Source organism: Lipophrys pholis (assembly GCF_963383615.2).
Source record: "Lipophrys pholis genome assembly, chromosome: 15".
Classification (NCBI taxonomy): Eukaryota; Metazoa; Chordata; class Actinopteri; order Blenniiformes; family Blenniidae; genus Lipophrys; species Lipophrys pholis.
In genome coordinates this window covers 12,488,156-12,507,437 of record NC_137642.1, presented here as the reverse complement: position 1 = coordinate 12,507,437, position 19,282 = coordinate 12,488,156, and the positions used below count along the sequence as shown (strand labels likewise).

Below are 19,282 nucleotides of genomic sequence, written 5' to 3'. Positions count from 1 at the left end.
CCTGTTAGCGCTCATATATACAAACACACACCTGCTGGGACAAGGCCGTCTGGAACAGAATTACCAGCAGCCTAATTTATGAGACCCAAGGGAGGGCAAAGGGCAGGGGATCCAGACTGGCCTGACCTCACTTCCTCCTTTCATGGTCTCCAAGTTAGACCTACGATACACAGAGCGCGGTTTCGCTTCGCAAACATGTCACCCTCTCACGATCTTTAAAACAAACAATCTTAATTAGGGTATCTTTTTCCAAACCTGGTCAACACAGTGAGTCCTGTGGGACCGTTGCTCCATGCGATCATCTCGGGTCCTGCCATTGTGGAATATCTGGCACTTTCAGAGCTAAACGTAAGTGGGTGAGAGCTGGGTTTTTCTCAAAAATCTGGCCCTGGGTTCGCCTCTGGCCTTCCCACTTCCTCCACGGAGAAGAAGCTGTCATCCGTCACTCGGGCCGAGGCAGGGGCACAATAGCGCGGTCTGGGTCCTGGCTACCGACACCATCACATTCACTGCTGATAAGACTCACCTTCCGGGACCTAGAAGAACTGAGCCATTACTGACACACACAACTGTTTGGTCCTTTGCCATTCTAAATGATGACCATGAAATAAAAGGAAAAGGAAAATACATTATGGGCTTCAGGAGGCAAGGAGTTGGACTGTAGTTGGACTTGCATATTTTCAAGGTTCTTAAAGCCGTCATGGCCTCATTATTCCAACGCGCTTCCCAACAGTAAAATGCTACAAAAAGTCACACTGGCGGTGACATGTATTAGTACCCTGAGGACTCCAGGAAGGAATTCACACTATCTTTGAAAATACATGCAAATAAATATATTTGAAAAATGTTTAAAAGATGGGAAAGGGGCAGTCAGTTCCTTTATCACAAAATGAGGTGAAATGATACAGAGAGAAAGTTTCCACCTGAACCATACACGAAGCAGAACAAGAAGGAAAGTCACTGAAAGGGATTACGTTGTCATGGGAACAGCTCTTTGTTGGATAATGCTGACCAAGATGAAGCTCTTAGATGATACTGTGCATCATGTCCAGCCTACTTACAGTCAGTCATGGCGGAGGCACCATCATGCTGTGCAGCTTCATCGATAACTCTGGCACAGGAGACAGTAAATATGTCAGCGACTATAACAATGACGATTACTAAGATATTTTTCATAATGAATGTATTTCCAATATTAGGGAAGTGTGTTTGATAAGATGGTCATGAGCCCTTCAACAGGATGGAAGACAAATTGCACATCCAGCAGCACAAAGGAGAGATTGAAAAGAGAAAAGTGCTTTTATGCTCCAGAAATGACTGAAAACTTATGAGGGAAGAGCTGAAATCTGACACCGCATAAAAGATGGATACAAACCAAGAGGAGTGTGAAGGTATATCCCAGTGGAAGAGTGCCAGAAACCTTTTCAAGACGGACAAAAGAAATCATGACCAGAGATCCTGCAAGCAAATATTAGTTTGAATATGCTGCTGATAATCTTATGCATGTCATTCTTAAAACATGTTCTTATTCGTGTTTGAATAATATATTTCAAAAAGCACCAATTTGAAGCAGCACTGTTTGATAATCTGGAAGTGAGATTACACACAAAAACCTGCAAGATCTGGCAATCAAGACTTGAGCTGATTTACTGATTCTGGTTGTTTTTAGGAGACCTTCAGAATCGCCTCTCTTCTAACAGAAGCAGAGACCATTAAGGAGTCAACAAACTTACTTTTGATGCTCAGGGAGCTGCTGGCTTTTAGGGAACAAGTCGAAATCTCCTACTGATTTAGTTTTCTGGGCCGAGGACTGTACACCTGCCACTGCTTCAGTAGGTTAGACTGTCAGAGGTATGGAGAAGGAAGGAATCAAGAAGAGACATGTGCTGCACTGCATGGCCCCAGACCTTCAAGCATCTCATCGGAAATTGACATTTGGGATGGAATGATTTGGAAATGTGATTGCTGACGTGCCTCTTATTAGGAATTTAAAAAAAAAAAAAATTTGGAAAGTTGGTGCTGCAGAGTCTGTATTCGCTCTGAGTCTGACCTTACCTAACTTATCGGGGTGATTCTGAGATGAAGATGATGTATTGGTGAGACGCATTCAGCACCGAGCAGCTCCTTGACACTCTCTGTGAGTCTGGGTTTTGTTACAGGCAGGAAACAGACCCTTCCGCTCCGTAAACACGCGTCTCTACTCGCCCACTTTTTGACTGCCGGTCAGTGGCACGCGAAGATGGTCAGTCGGACTCCGGACGCTTCGCCTCTGTGCGTCTTGAGGACGGAAAGCTCATTGCATCCTTGGTAACTTCTCTTTATGGCCAGAGAGTTTTCAAACACACTCAGGTTTAAGGTTCTCTTATGTAACAGACTGACACATAATCATCAAGAAGCTCAGAGCAGACCGCGTCTTCTCCAACTCCAGAAAACACTGATCAATGATGTTATCCTCACTATTAAGGTTGTTGTTGTTGTTGTTGTTGTTGTTGTTGTTGTTGTTGTTGTTGTGTTGTGTTGTGTCGTGAAAGTCATTGTTTATGTCAATATTCTCCGCTTCGCAGAGCGCACTTTCTTCTCAGACGCATTTTATTTTAATCGTCTCCAATCAATTTTAATGGGTCATTTTAAAACTATAGAACCCCCCCCCCCCCCCCCCCCCCCCCAACCAACACACACACACACACACACACACACACACACACACACACACACACACACACACACACACACACACACACACACACACACACAAGAAACAAAAAATAAAAAAAATAAAAAAAATAAAAAAAACAAAGGAAGATATTGTTTGAGCAGCATCTTGTTGATGGTGAGCGGATGACATTGTGTCCACAAGTGCTCCTCTTCTTTCCACACAGTTTGGGCACAAAAGGCCCTCAAACCCTGGCGCCTGCACTTTGTACAGAGTCGGGCAGGACGGCGGTGTACAGTTTCACATTAATTGCCCTGGAAGACACATTATTATTATTATTATTATTATTCTTATTATTCTTATTATTATTATTATTATTATTATTATTATTATTATTATTATTATTATTATTATTATTATTATTATTGACGCTTTTGCAACGACTTTCAATTATTTCCATTTTAAGAGGCTGATAATATAAGATGAATGGCTGACCCCGTGTCGAGGGAAAGCAATATCATGGCCAAATTCAATGGAAAATAATCCTCCTTTCTCAAATTAAGTCGACACAAATAGCTAAACGGCAGAATACTAAATATATTCTCCATCGTGCCCCCTTCGATTGCCAATTTTGTCGTATTTCCCAGGGCCATGGCGTATTATCTTATCCATGAAATGCCTGGACAGGAAACGCAGATACGCCTAATCTTAAAACCACCGCAAGTGATGATGTGAAGACCTGTGATGTTACGAGGTTAACTCAGACAATTCGATCACAAACTCCTTTTCTCCCTGAAGAATCAAATTAAAGCTATTTCCAAAGCGTTTCAAATGCATCCACCGTGAAAAAAAAACATATCTTATCAATAATAACTGATACCTTAATTTGACTTCGTGCCACACCCGTTCTGAAGACAATCAGAAATATCACTTAAACGTGCTTACTTTCAACATAAGCGTAACAGAGTAAAATTCGAAATATCGTGCTGACACACGCAGCAGAGAGAGAGAGAGAGAGAGAGAGAGAGAGAGAGAGAGAGAGAGAGAGAGAGAGAGAGAGAGAGAGAGAGAGAGGGTGAGACTGTCAATATTCCCCCACTGCGCCTCATATCGTCTTTGAAGGGGAGAAGACAGCATCTTGACGGAGCCGACTCTTTCTCCACCGAATTCAGCCCACCAAACAGGATCGACCTCTCTCGCAGCCCTGCAGCCAGAGACGCACAGCCGTCGGTGAAGAAGAGGGATGTCACAGCTGAGGGAAAGCCAGGCTGCCACGGTCTACATGAAAAACAAGCAGAACGCAACCATTCTTCAGCTTTACGCACGGGGGTAATTACTTCTTTTACGCGCAGTCCGGAGACAAATTGGTGCAGATTTCTGCCTGTTCACTATTTGTTACCTGTCATTGGTGGTTCTAAAAAAATGATTCCCAGTCCGGTCACGACTTCTTCCACCACGCCTTTTTCTGTGAAGGACATTCTGAAGTTAGAGTTGCAGCAGCAATCTCAGCAGCAGCAGCTCCAGTTTATCTCTTGCCTCGGCCTCTCCGGTGCGCTGCCTCAGCCCGGAGCATTCCCAAACAAACCATTTCGCTCTCATTCGCCACCCTCCTGCATGATGGCAGGCAGAGACAGTCCAAGTCCGATCAGCTCCTGCCTGTCGGAGAGCGAGGAGAGGATGTCGTACCGCAACACGTTGAGCGCGCAGGACCGCCTGGCGGAGTCCGTGCTGTCTGCGGAGGTTTTCGGGAATCAGGCGCTGAATCACACAGCAGAGGTCCGACTGGAGAACGAGCAGGAGGAACCGGACAGCAGTGAGTAGCCTCATTAGGAATATGTATTAAATAAAAAGAGCATGGATAGACCAGAGGGGTAAAATAGCACATAGGATTCTGGTGCCATAAACGACTACAGGTCTTTCCAAATGTTTCCTTTGAAACTTGATATTTATACTTTATATTTATATATACATATAAAGTATTTGTATAGTTGTTGTTGTTTTTGTTTATAAAGTACTGCGAGATGATCAGATATTACCAGATGATTCGAGAAGAACTTAAAGACAAACGATTACTGGGCGCAGACAGCTGGAATAGGTGATCTGATTTGGATGGAATTTTGTTCATATTAGACAACCAAATAATACAACAACTAGGCCTGTTTATAGTTTTACTCTTGCTGGATTAATTCAAAGGTATCTAACAATCAGCTTAGCAAAGAGTCATATCCTGTGTATGACACCGGGAGCCGTTCGGTGTTATTTACACATGTACTATGCGTTTACCACATTACCAGATCAGAACATGTTATTCTATTTTACGAAATGTATTTCATCACAAATGATTTACTAAATATAATGAATAATTGTGATTACAAAAATGAATAAAATCTTTAATAATACATCTACGTGCATTGTTTTCTATCTTAAAAAAGTAATGTAAAGAAATATGACTAACGCAATTTTTTTAAATCAGTTTTTCTTTATAGTTTCTTAGAAATGTTTTCATTCAATTAAAATAACCAGCTCCCACGTCAGTATATTGTCATTTTACGCATCACAAATGTAACCACAAAAACATGTTAAATAGCTAATCTTTCAAATGCTGTATTTGTATTATCACGTCATTTTATTTTATTTTATTAACTAAATATGTGAGACTATAAAAATGTGCTCTGTTGTGCAGTTATATTTAAAAAAAAAAAGAAGCAGTTTTTCGTTTTGATAATTTAAACGTGTCTCCTTTACGCAGAGAGCTGCGGCGCGCTGCTGGGTGACTGCGACGACACAGACCCGGAGAAACCAGCATCCAAGCAGCAGAGGACCCGCAGGAAACCCCGGGTGCTCTTCTCCCAGGCTCAGGTGTTCGAGCTGGAGCGGCGCTTCAAGCAGCAGCGGTACCTGTCGGCTCCGGAGAGAGAGCACCTGGCCAGCTCCCTCAAACTCACCTCCACGCAGGTCAAGATCTGGTTCCAGAACAGGAGGTACAAGTGCAAGAGGCAGCGTCAGGACAAGACCCTGGAGATCGCAGGGCATCACCACCACCATCCCCACCACCATCACCCGCCGCCACCGCCGCCGAGGAGGGTGGCCGTGCCGGTTCTGGTCCGGGACGGGAGGCCTTGTCTGAGCGGTTCCCAGAACTACAACACTCCGTACACAGTCGGAGCGCCAAACCCTTACAGCTACAACGGATACCCAGCCTACAGTTACAACAACTCTGTGTATACCAACACGTACTCCTGTTCTTTACCTGCTCTACCGCCGAGTAACTCCACCGCTAATGCTTTTGTGAACATGAATCTCGGGAATCTGGGTGCGCAGACGCAAAGCCACCAGGCGTCCCAAGGCCCAGTGGTGCCGCCCTGCCAGGGGACTCTGCAGGGCATTCGGGCTTGGTAGTACAACTTATGCACAATTAGTGGGAGAGACTGTCTCAGAAGGCTGAATGGACTCAAGCCTTTAAACCCAGTAAGCCAAAATGGGTTTAAGCACAAAATCCGGAAGTCATTACATAAATTACAGGTGGATTGATTGTATTTAAAGACATACATATGAAGAAACGTTAATGCAGTGACAGAGACTCAAACCTTAGAGTATACGCATTATTTCAAAGCCACACTGTTTATAAAAAAAAAAAGACATTGTTGATGATTGTTGGAGTGAATTTTTGCTGGTGAGTCAAACCTCTGTGTTTTGGTATTTTAATATGAAAGATAAAGCTTGTTAATTAAATATCAATTAGCGTAAGACCGGTTAATTTGATAAAAACAAAGCGATCTTTAAAAGTGTTATATTTCCAATGTTTGTTTTTTTTTTTTTATGTTTTCCCTTTTTAACAGCGTGACTTGTGCTGTTTTGTATTTGTACTCTAAACCTATGTGGAAAACAATAAAAATGGACGACCTGAATTTTACGGGCGCTTCAAACGAGGATGTTTCAAGTTTAAATGGAAAAACATGTGTGAAAATATCCCTGATAATGAAATTAAATGTGAAATCAAGACTGATGACGGTGCTTATAATGTGTTATGTGAAATAATGTGTTTATATTTGTATATATGTAATGCAATGTTGGCTTTTAACATCAGTTTACAAACAGAAGGGAGACAGAAATGTGGGATATATTCCATGCATTCTATTATCGTTTCAAATCGCTTCCCAAGCTTAAGCAAGCATTTTTCTTCTGTGAGAAAGCTCGCTTCGTCTCCACTTTGGTCTTAAGACAAGAACCAGAAACAGGGAGAATTTAAAGGCAAACTAATGTCCGGTCAGGATTCAGAGATGGACATTAACCAGACGGCCATGGATCTTTAGGACCCACGCAGCGTAAACTATAGCACAGCAAGAGTGAATGAATGCTGCTGAAAGAAAGGTTTTTCTAAAATCCAATAGTATATCTGATCAGCCAAATAATAATAATAATAATAATAATAATAATAATAATAATAATAATAATAATAATAATAATAATTGCCACATTTGACTTAATTATCCCACACTCACACAGTGATCTGTTCATGTTGCTCATAGGTGATGGGCTGAAACGCCTTCGCCCACTGGGCATTCTGGACTCAGACACTATTAATGGAGATTAATGGCAAAGTAAACAGAGTGTTTGTCTCCTCTGATAGCCCCACTGGCCACTTCCCCCGGCTACCGCACTGCCGGTGGGACATACCTGGTGTCAGCTCTTAAGTGCTGCAGAGTCACTAGTGTAAATAGAGCTGGCGACAGGACGGCGACGCCCGAGGACGCGCACTGACCACGGCTGCTCTGACACTCGCTGCGATCGCTATCTTATGCGCTTCCAAAGATAGCCGCGCTGCTCATCGCTGCGCCAGGCGTGGAGTTTCCCAAAACAAAGTCTCCTATAGCAACCGCTCAAGGAGCTCACTCAAGAACCGCGGCCCAAATATAGAGAAGAAAAAGTGCGTGGAGAAGATGGAGTGGAGTCTTTCCATCTCGTTGTTTACGCGTTGTCTTGTGCGCATTTGGCATCGGACGGATTAAGAAGAGTTTTCAGGACTGTCGACAGATCAGCCAATTTGTACGTTCTACTCAATGACAATAGCCAAACAAGTCGCAATTTAAAAAAACAAAAAAGCCTGTGGTAAAAATCGTAAAAGAAAATTCATTGTTCTAAAATGGAGCTCGCTTCATATAGTAAAATAGATAGTAAAATTCTTGTGTTTTTTTGCGTAACGAGGTATATTTTGCATGAAGTTTAAAATCCCTTTTTTGAATTCTATCTAACTTTGAGATACATTTTGAATGCGCAATCACATTTCAAACTGAACCATCAAGGTAAAGTGAAAGGGGAACCAGTTCGATGAAAACGTCATAATTAAAAAAAAACTGAGATGACAAAACCACGTGGTTTTGAAAACACTTATTCGTCTAACTTTTTAATTTCCCTCCTGGACATGTTTTGGCATTCTGAAGCAGATTCTGAAAGTGTAGCAAAAAGAGAGAGATGTCTTTGTTCAGTCAGAAGAAGAAAACAGCGGCGAGGAGGGGGCAGATTACAGAATCTGTCATCACGTCTCCTCCGTTGAAGGGCAGGTTTGGTTGTGCGTGTGTGTGTGTGTGTGTGTGTGTGTGTGTGTGTGTGTGTGTGTGGAGGCGTGAGCCTAACAAGCTGCTATACCATTTTCAATGCACGCGCAATTTGTTAGAGCACAAATCCCGTCCACGTGGCGGCGCTACACACCTGTTTGAGAAGAACATTTTTCACTTTTGAATAAAATAACTTCTGTCGTTTGTCGTCGTTCATTATTCAATTAGGTTACATTAGACAAAATACACAGCTGTTAATGCATCCACTGTTTTGTAAATACGCTTTATTAAATTTATTTTACCAGTTAAAAGCTTCTAAGATCAGATAGTGCGGGCATATTGAGGGAATTTGGTGAGGAAAGGTCCAGTCACAACGTTTAAAATTGCGGTGCAGATTCAATTAAATATGATAAGTAAAAATGATCAAATTTTAAAATGATTTTTACATGAATTCTCACAAGTGGAAACCAGAAGTCAGCTGCGTATTTACGCCTCAATTGAATATTCAATTGGATTGCGTCTTCCAAAAAATTATAGTGAAGACTCATGAGTGCGTGGGGGACAGAGGACGTCAGACACAGACAACCCGTAACGGAAAACTAGAAGAACAGGAAGACATTTTCTAACAATATTGCTGGTTCTTATCTTTTGATAAACACAAGTTTGCAAAAACATCCATAACAGTTGATTCACAGTAATATTTGAAGTGCGCACGCGTCTAATGAAGTTGTTACTCTACAAAAGCTCTCATAAAATACGTGCGCAAAGGGTTCATAAAACCATGGGTGAAACATGTTAGCTTTCTGATGATTAATCCTCGTATAGGAAACACATTTTAGTTTTCACTGCTTTTCAAATCACAAAATAAAAAAATACCACGTGTGTTTTTGCTGAACCCTTTCTTAAAGAAACTATTTCCAACATTTACTTTTTCTCCTCCTCTTAGTGCTTATTAACCTAGAATTATACCTTTAAAAAATAGGGAGAAAAAATAGAATTGCAACTTATTGTGTGGTTAGTTCATAATCCGAGGCACAGCTGATGGAACATCATAGACTGTGATCAGAAAACTGCTGAAATTAAATTTTTATGGCAGTCAATACTCACATCAGAAAAATACATATTAAGTATAACGTAATTCAGATGCTATTGCGTGAAAGAAAACAAACGTTATGACATTTCCCTTTAAAGACAGCACGAGGGTTAATTAATTGTTGAGCACAAGGAGCAGAGTGAAACTGGGCGGTGCGAAGGAGGGACCAGCCGGAGGTAAACGACCTATCAAAGTTTAACTGCTGGTGATAATATTGTAATAGTCTTGACAGCTGCTCATTCAGGCGGCTCACGACCAAACCAGAGCAAAAGGACTTGAATTAGAGCAGTAAAACAAACCCGTGAGGAAAGATTTAACCAGCTCCCGCGTCTCTTGATGCCTGGAAATATTCAGCGCAGAAGACTGAGCAGATATCTGTTCTCCTGTCTGAATCATGACGTCAAGCTTTTCGTCCTTTTCCATAAAAGACATCCTGAGCGGACGTGACGCCCGAGAGGAGCGCGTTCCGTCCCGTGCCGACGGTCACCGCGCACCGGAGCGCAAGGACCGCGGCGGCTGCTGGAGGACGACCACGGTCCGGGACGCGGAGGAGAGCTGCATCCGCCCCGAGGGGGTTTCTCTTGAGCTGAGTGTGGAAAACTTCAGCTCTGATACCTGCAGGGATGATCCCACAAGAGAGGAGACTGAGAACAGGGAAGGTGAGGGTGTATTACGCAACATTAGATGACTAAATATGGCAACGTGTTTGAGAGAAAGAAATCCAACTTTTGCTTGTGAAAAGGTTGAAAGTCAGTGTCCATCATGTCCTCGTATAGCTACAATGAAAAGATGAAATAATATTTAAATGAAAAATATCATCACACACGACTCGAAAAGTGCTCATTTAAGAACAACTCGAAAAATGCAATGAAAAAGATCCAATGTAAAGTTTGACAGCACAATAATAATTAGAAAAAGAAAAACTAGATGCCATATATCCAGGTCTCTATGTCCAGTCGCCTTTTAAAGCGATCCAGCATTGGGACAAGAAACAAGTTGCATACGGTTTAGGCGTCATGGCCTCCAGAATCAATCACCGCTGCTGGTTGGATTTAAGAGGGCGAGCAGAAGAATAGGGATGGATGAACGAGCTGCCATTGTTGTTTGGATTTTTTATTTATTTCCTATCAATTCCAAATTGCATGTAGAGGAAACAGAAATGCAAATGCGTCAAATTAGATGAATGAGCTTATAGTGTCTACTGATTGGTTCCCCCTGGAGTTGCCAATACAAGCCATTGTAACTTGTATGATAGACTTTAGACTCTGGATGATCTTCCTGGATTCGATCCCTGATCACCACACTCAACACTGTTTCCATGTGCCACCAGGGGGAGATTCGTTTTTTAAAATATCAAGCGTGATTTTTGTTGGTCTCGCTTTTTAGTGTGATATACGAGCAGTAATATCATTTTTATTACATCGCATCCAATCAAAAATATAAGATACAAATGCACCACTTCCTTCTGCCTGGACTGACACAAACAAACAAAAAGTAGCCACTTGTTGCGTGATGTCTTCCAGCCTGTGCAGAGCAGCAGCCTCCGGACAAACTGCAGGAGCAGCAGGTGGATCCAGCGGAGGAGGGACATCACTCCAGCGGGGAGACTCTCAGCTGCTCCCCCGGCGAGAGGCCGTGTAGGCCCGGGCTGAAGAAGCGCTCCAGGGCGGCCTTCTCTCACGCGCAGGTGTTGGAGCTGGAGCGGCGCTTCAGCACCCAGCGGTACCTCTCCGGACCCGAGCGGGCCGATCTGGCCGGAGCCCTCAAACTCACAGAGACCCAGGTGAAGATCTGGTTCCAGAACCGGAGATATAAAACAAAAAGACGGCAGATGGCGGCGGAGCTGACCGCGTACGGCTCACCGAAGAAGGTGGCGGTGAAAGTGCTGGTGAGAGACGATGAAAAGCATCCCGGCGGTGGACTAGTGCGCCTCCCCATGACTGTGCCGCTGTATCAGAGCTACCAGAGCTACCCCTACCTCCACTACTACTGCCACCCCTGGAACCTATGCAGCATGCAGTGTGGAGGGATGATCTGAAGAGAAACTGTTTTTTATTCTCCCAGTGGATTGTGCACACCAGGGGACAGCTGAAGAAGTGATCAAATATGGCTCTACAAACTCTATTTCCAACCACTTTATTATCATTGTGCATCCCCAAACATTTGGCTTTTTTTTTCTATTTTGGTAAAGTATTACAATTTAAATGCAAAAAAAACCCCAAGCCTATTTTCAGGTTATTTGAATTATTTGCATTATTTTTATTTTTTTTAACTTCACAAGATGACAATCTTGGTGTAAAGATGGAATTACAAACTTCTATATAACTGCAACATTGTTATTGTGCTAAGATAACATTTAAGACCAAGACTTTACCGTGGGAATTGTTTTCTAATTTCCTCGACCTAAAATTAAAACTCTCCAAGGAAAAAGATTAAGAGTATTTTAAACATCATTTGCTGATATTGATGTTTTGAAACTGATTTATCCACATTAAAAAAAATGTATATTTGCAAAACTTAAGTTGATAATGTAGGTTCAATAATATTTTTTTTGATTTGAATGACTTTATTTTGCTTAGGAGTCTTACAAGGAGAACAGTGGATTATTTTGTTTATCCAGAGGAAATAAGGACGTCTGACACCCGCCAGAGCCAATACACTCAAAACTTCACAGTACCCAATAACAAGTCAAAAACAAACGCGGGCTGACCGAGGTGGGTTTTGTTCAGTTAGTTTGCAATAATAAATGTTCTCTGGTTCATGTTTGACCTTCCTTGAAAAATATGTTTGCTCCCAATGTGTCAGACTGGTGTTTTGCCTGTTTTGCTTAAATAATTAAGATATAAACCATCAAAATCCTTTTTTTTTTTTTTTTAAGTGTAATAGTGGAGAAAGTTACAACACAGGGTTATATTTTCAAGGTCATTTGATATCTCCGGAGCTTAATATTGCTCATAAAATAAGCACAACATTGAGCGGAGTGGAGCAGATTTGACTGTTATGTTGAATGGAGTCTTCTCAGTGATAACCTGATGTACTTATAAAGTCATTATTGAATTCACAGCAACACCTCCTGACACAGGATGAACCATTATCCCTCCATAATAACTGCCAGAAACTGTCTCCTGTAAGGCAATACACAGACCAGACAGGAATCGGACTTTTATACAAACCCAGCAAGAGAAAGTAGCTGATCTTGTTTTGTGAGATGCTTCACTAAGACTCTGACATTTTTAGTAGACATTCATTTTATTTATAGGACACCTTTATTGATCATAAAAGTCAACATATCAGCTGCAAGAATGCAGTCTCCTTCTACAAGAGATTAAGAAGCTGTGAGATTGTCTGATCTACTGGATATCTATATAATATCACACGGTAAGGGACAGGGAACATTTTTTTTTCATGGCTACTTATTTTTGAACTTTTACCCATCTAATCAAATTTTATATTATAGTTTAATTTCAACATTTCTAAAAAGTCCTGCCTGGGACAACGTTGTACTGTGTGCTGGATGAGTCAGTGGGGGTCAACAGACTGTGGAGACGTTGCGCCATCCAGCCTGGCTGCACGAGACAGCACACATTAATCATGCTTCACCAAGAAGACTGCACCCTCATCTGGTATTACCACACTCGATAGAGAAATAAAAACACAACTCTTCACCAAGGTGGCCGGGGCTTTGACGTTTCAACTGAGGATATCAGGGAGCCAGGTGATGTTTACTGGGGTTGCGTGGTATTTTAGCGGTTAGCACTCTTGTCTCACAGCATGTAGGCGTTTCCATTTCGTGTGGATTTTGCAGCATGTTTTCCCTCTGGTTTTCTCTCCCAGTCAGAAGATGTATGTGTATATGGTGAGTTGGTGTCTAAGTTTACCATAGGAGTGAATGAGAAGGTGTGTAGTGGCCTACCTCTCTGGCGAACTGTCCAGGGTTTACCGCCGTTCGGCTATTGTATGTTGAGATTGGCAACATGTCGTGGAACATATATTACAGATAGATGTACTGGAAAAAAGATGTTTTCTGAGAAGATATACATGGGGATCACCTACTGTTGTGCAATAGGTTCAGGTCAGTCGGTGAATAAACAGGTTTGTATTTTTAATGCAATGTTGTCTCCTCCTTTTGCAGGTCTCAAGCAAACATTATCAAAATAAACTAAAAAACCCATCATGTCATCCGAGTAATCTGATGTGGCTGCTTCAGTTTCTCCTCTCCCAGTCCAGCCTGCTTTGGCAGAGACGATCACCTTGTGCTGTACGCTGGCACCAGCCCAAACCTCATTTATCTCTTATATCAAAACACCACTTACAGCCACTCTAAGTGGTTGGCATTGTGGATAGCAGTGCTCAGGGTGGGAAGATTAACTTCTTTTCACAGTTTAACGGCGAGTAATCAGGACGTCATTAAGTACAATTATTATCATTTGCTATTGAAGACTTTTGCTGCGGAAAAGGTCACAGTGCTGCATCGTGGCTTCGAGGTATGTCTCATTTGTGTGAGGTCTGATTATTCACATTGTCCCTCTGAATAGTTGGCGCAGTCATCGCTGCCTACCGTGACTAGATAAGACGTTTTCCCCTACACGCAAGCGTGTGTTGTCATGTTGATGTAAATTCCCACAGACAACAAAGAGTGACAGTGAAAGGTTGAGTGCCAGGAAGATTTGTCAGTTTTTACGGTGCTTATCCACACATGCTTTGGTATTCTAACGCCACGGAACTGTTTAACTCCATGCTAATGTCAGTGTTGATTTGGTTATTCTTGTACTTGTTTTGTTTTGTTGAGTTTCGTCATGTCTCAGAGAAAAAGCCTTATGTGTGATGAAATACATTAAACTTACAAAACCACTGGAGAAAACATCTGGAATTCTATGTGGAAGAAAACCATTTGTGTGGTCGCTCTCTGTCCTTTGTGCTTGTTTTGCCTTTTCCAATCAAGTGATAATAGTTAGAAAAGCAGACGACAGCGTAAGTGTGTTATCGCACCAGCAAAAGTTTGCATGGCCACGATTCCCGATCGTATCAAAGTGTAATCGTGACATCGGTGGAGCCGCAGATTGAAATTCAACTCGTACAGCACAGTTTGTGTGTTGGAGTCAAAACCTATACACACAACACCATCAATTCTAATCAACACTTTTTTACAAGGGTATTTTACTTCTGTAATCGGATAATGAAGACTTGTTACTTAAACAAAATGAACATAAATTGATCTCTCTCAAATTCCTCAAATTGTCACGGTCAGTCTGCTGCTGTTACTGTCATTTGTGTTCATCCTTTCATTGTCACTCTGAATCTTCATTCATGGAAGGTAGAAGAAGTAGCAGACCGGGAGCAGAAAGTATAGATAGCCTATTTGTGCTTAAATGTGGACGGTAAATGTAAAAAGTCATTACATAAACTTGTTACACACACATCTGCAGCTGAGTATAAAAGCAAACTTAAATACATTTCATGCTCAAAAACTAAGACATTTAACATTGATGACCGGTTGCAGTGCGGAGGCCATTGCAAAGTTATTGAATTTCTTTTATTTGCTTAATGAAAGAACAGTGTAATGACAAAAAGCCACATAAAAACATAACATTTGATTAATTCTTGAGAAAAAAAACAAACAAAAAAAACCTGGATCAATATGCTCCATATTTCTGTCTGAGTTGTTTTGTGTCATTTATCAAAGATTGATTAATCAGCTTGTCTTTGTTTGGTAAATCATTGGTTCCCTTTTCACATTTTTGTGAACCAATTTAAAATTGCTTCGACTCAGCTCCAGCCTGATTCTCTCACTTTCCAGTCAAACACTGAGGAAGTGGGTCAGTCGCCTCGCTCCATTAACTTCAGACAGTCTGTTGATAAGACAGCGCTCTCAGCTACTCAGACGTGTCGCTGGCCAAAATATGAAACTGTCCATTGCTCAGTTATCGCCACTGTAAATCACTTTCAGGTCGCAGACGTGTCACTCCTCTCGCTGCCTCTCTGTCCGGGGGAATGTGCTCCAGCCAGTTGTCCGCTGAAGTGTCGAGCTCCTCCATGTATAAATGTTGTAATGCTGAAGTATGTAAACACTCCGACTTGCGCTTTGTTTTTATGTCTCCCAGTGAAAAGACTCATAAAGCGGAGAGAAGGGAAAGAGCCAGACGGCCGTGCAGAAGAACACGTTTGTCTGCTTCTTGGAACAATCGGCTGTCAGCTTCCACAACTTAACAACACATTAAAAGATTCTTTTAGATAATACTCAATAACTCCAGGGGAAGATAGTCATTTCCTGTTGTCTTTTATACTTGTGCTGATTTCTCAGCATGGATGACTGCCTTGAGGGTGGGGTTGCTTCAGTAGTGAGAGACAGTCCTCACCTAGTCCACGCTCGCCAGGGATCTTCTCACAATCATTTTTGGAGTAAAGAACATTTTACTCAGGGCCCTTGCTATTTCATAAAACATCTTCACTTCACGAGTGCTGGAAGTGACCTAGATCTCACAAAAACTGGGAGAGGCCGTTATTCTTCTACGAGAACTGTGTCTGTGTGTGTGTGTGTGTGTGTGTGTGTGTGTGTGTGTGTGTGTGTGTGTGTGTGTGTGTCTGTGTGTGTGTGTGTGTGTGTGTGTGTGTGTGTGTGTGTGTGTGTGTGTGTGTGTGTGTGTGTGTGTGTGTTTTGCTGCTGTTAATGTGTTGGCCCTCAGCAGGGTAAGACGCAGGAAAGAGAGGGGTCATGGTTAATACCTTTGTTTAAAGACAGACCTGATTCCCTTTGACCTGATCTCTGTCTGTGTCTCACACACGCACACACACACACACACACACACACACACACACACACACACACACACACACACACACACACACACACACGCACGCACGCACACACACACACTGCACATAATCCCACCCGGAGGACTCCTATTAGCAGATAGCATCAGAACATGTCGGAATGTAAACATTTACAGTAAAGCTGGAAAGACACCAGCTCTCCTGGAGGAAGACGGATCCATCACACGGTAACCATATCGGCTCTCACAAGGATCCCGGCTTTCAAAGGGATTTAGACATCACACTCTTCTGGGCAATTGGAACCGATACGACATAACCAGGAATCATGATTCCCTGCGACTGCACTTCATTATTCATGCAACATTTTGACCTTCACCTTTGCCGACTGGCCTTTATGTATTATTCATGTCACCTTTTAACCTTTTTAGCCTGTTAAGTGTGACTGCGATGCTGCCAAGAGAGATGCTGCCAAACAAAACTGCATTGTATTTCTTTTTAAATAATGACAAAATATTTAAAATATCTGCTGACAAATGAATTCATTGAGTAATTTTGAAGTTGGAGTTGCTACTGAGCCTGTGGCAAGTTAAGAAATAGAGTGAACCCTCCCCTGTCTTTTGAATAGAGGGAGCAGGGGTCACAGCAAGGATTAGAAAAGGTTCGAGAAATGAGCCCATCCGAGACGTTCAGAGGAAAGACTCATTTGTAAAGCAGCAGCAACGATCCTGTCTCCATTGTGTCTTTGTGTTTATGCAAGCATGTTTGCGTTGATTCCATTAGGGATAGATACAAAACTTTTAGGTTGGAGAGTTTGAGTGTGTTTAGAGGTAGATTACAATCAAGACCAGGCTTTTTAGGACCAAACCTAAAAACTGTTTATCAGTGAGAAAGGTGCAAAACTAAACACCAGTTCGAGGGATTTAGAAGAAACAGATGGTAAATTCAACTTGGGAAAAATAGAAAGTCTTGAAGCATTTTTCAAGCACTTGTTTTGATATTCTGTAAACCTTCACGATCACATACTTTGAAATAACCACGTTTCCCTTATCGTCGTTATAATTCTAAAGCATAAATCTAGAAAAACGTTCTTTTACACTGTTGATACAAGCGATTCTTTCAAAGATAAGAGGGTAACAATTATATTCCACTTCTCATGCTGACATTTGCTTTTTTCTTTTGATACCCCGGCGACCAAAAACTACCCTTCACTTTGTCGTGCGCGTGACCCATTGACTGCTCTCAGTCACACTCAGAATCTTCCCGGCCCGGCCTCCTCGCCTTCATCGTTAGAAGAGTAACATGGAGATCCAAGTTGAAGGTTTTCTGATTCACAGTAAAAAAAAAAAAGCGGTTCTCTACCTCTGAGCTCTCAGTCTGGTTTCTGAAGAAGCTGTTCTCTTCTTCTCCCTTTACAATGTTGTCTCTTAGTGATTAACTAACCATACTTTTCTTTTTCTTCCAACAGGGTGAAATATCTCTGAAGACATATACAGTGAGCAAGAGTGAATTGGATCGATCTGTCTTTGAAAGCAGAGGAAGTTCCTGTCTGTACTTTGTTGAGCTCATATGTTGAGCTCCATCTGTCCATAGATGGACAGGACATCTTTCATGCTGCATTATTTCCTTCCTTCGACATCCTCTATGCTCTCTTGTCTCCCACACACATGCTCAGACAGACACACACTCCCCCAGAGCTGGCCAGAGGAATCCAAATGTTTTAATTAGTGGAGATAAGTGGAGACAAGGAGAGCATTGAGCAGCTCTGGCACACACACATGGGGACGTCTCCTATCAGCGGGTTGATAAAGGAAATACTCAGGATCTACTTAGGCCTCTCAAGCTTCCCTCCTCCTACTCTTCCAGTGTTGCACCTTCAGCACAGCAGACTCCCTTCACTGAACGAAGCCAAAAGTGTCCTGAGGACAGTGCAGCCAGCTCCCCAGCACCGATTAATGTTCTGCATTTTCATTATTATTATAATTGTTAATTTTACTTTTACATACCTAGCGTGGTGGGCTGCTGCAGCACATAGCCCAGGGAGCAGTTCGTGGTTTAGGGTTTTACACAGAGATTCACAGCAGTGAGATTTGAACCAGCAAGCTTCCATTCACAAGCTCAATTCTCTAACCTTCAAACCAGGGGAGTTAAACATATGAACCAATGGCCGGAATCGGCCAGGAAGAGGGTTCAATTCAGGCCGCAGGAAAACCGTGCAACTATTTTTCAATTAAACTAATTTCCATCACCAGTTTGACCATTCGGTCTCTCCTCTTCCAGTGAACATCTGATGGCAGTAATTATCACAGCCTTATAATTAGTGACGCAACAATGAAATCCTGCTACTATACTGGCAGTGAAATCGCATTAGCATCAAATCCAATGAGATTGCAGAATCCATGTGTTCTGAAAAGTGACTAAGATTAGGAGAAAAAAATTCAGATTCAGAAGAGTTGTGTGCATTTATAGGATATTATACTCTCATTGGCACATTGCAGCACAAAAATGAGCAAACAATATCAATGAATAAGCATTAAAGGTCGACAATAGCTCAACGATAAATCACCGACGCTATTTCTGTCAGGAAAGCGCCATTAAAACTTTTGGATCAGTCTGAAAGCTCTTAATGAATGAATGAATGGGGCACAGTTATTGCCAGACCAGTTTGTACTGAGTGGAGCTGGAAGGCACAGCGGTTAAGCTTATTTGACAGAAGAGAAAGACAGCTCTCTTTTCAAGATCAAGTTCAAAGGGCAGGAGGCCTGTTTCTTCCTCCGTGTCCCTGACTGCACCTGTGGAGCTCACACACACACACACACACACACACACACACACACACACACACACACACACACACACACACACACACACACACACACACACACACACACACGGAGGCAGAGGAATTTCCTCCATGTCGCTTCCACTCCACTGACAGACAACCTCAGCTCAGTCTTTGGCTGTATGCATGCACGAATGTGTCTTTGCTCATGCGTAGAGGGTGTGTGTGTGTGTGTGTGTGTGTGTGTGTGTGTGTGTGTGTGTGTGTGTGTGTGTGTGAGAGACCATTTTATGACCTCGCTTACCTTTTTAAAGAAATTTGTCACAACACTTGAGTGGAGAAAGTGCTGGACACCTGTGATCATCTGTAACAATGCTGCTGTTCATCAGACCCTGCCAAGGCGTTCACTCCCGAACGCCCAAGGGTGTGTG

The 19,282-nt window shown here is 42.3% G+C and overlaps 2 protein-coding genes across 2 annotated transcripts; both read left to right on the top strand.

Annotated features, from left to right (window-relative positions):
- Positions 1-3,708: 3,708 nt before the first annotated feature.
- Positions 3,709-6,659, top strand: nkx2.3 (NK2 homeobox 3). The gene is made up of 2 exons (XM_080481077.1): positions 3,709-4,466; positions 5,403-6,659. The coding sequence occupies exons 1-2, from the start codon at positions 4,076-4,078 to the stop codon at positions 6,050-6,052; spliced, it is 1,041 nt and encodes a 346-aa protein (XP_080337203.1). The 5' UTR covers positions 3,709-4,075; the 3' UTR covers positions 6,053-6,659.
- Positions 6,660-9,505: 2,846 nt separating this feature from the next.
- Positions 9,506-13,452, top strand: nkx3.3 (NK3 homeobox 3). Its single transcript, XM_080482157.1, has 2 exons — positions 9,506-9,960; positions 10,825-13,452. Exons 1-2 carry the CDS (start codon positions 9,696-9,698, stop codon positions 11,337-11,339), a joined length of 780 nt encoding a protein of 259 aa, XP_080338283.1. The 5' UTR covers positions 9,506-9,695; the 3' UTR covers positions 11,340-13,452.
- The last annotated feature ends 5,830 nt before the right edge of the window (positions 13,453-19,282 follow it).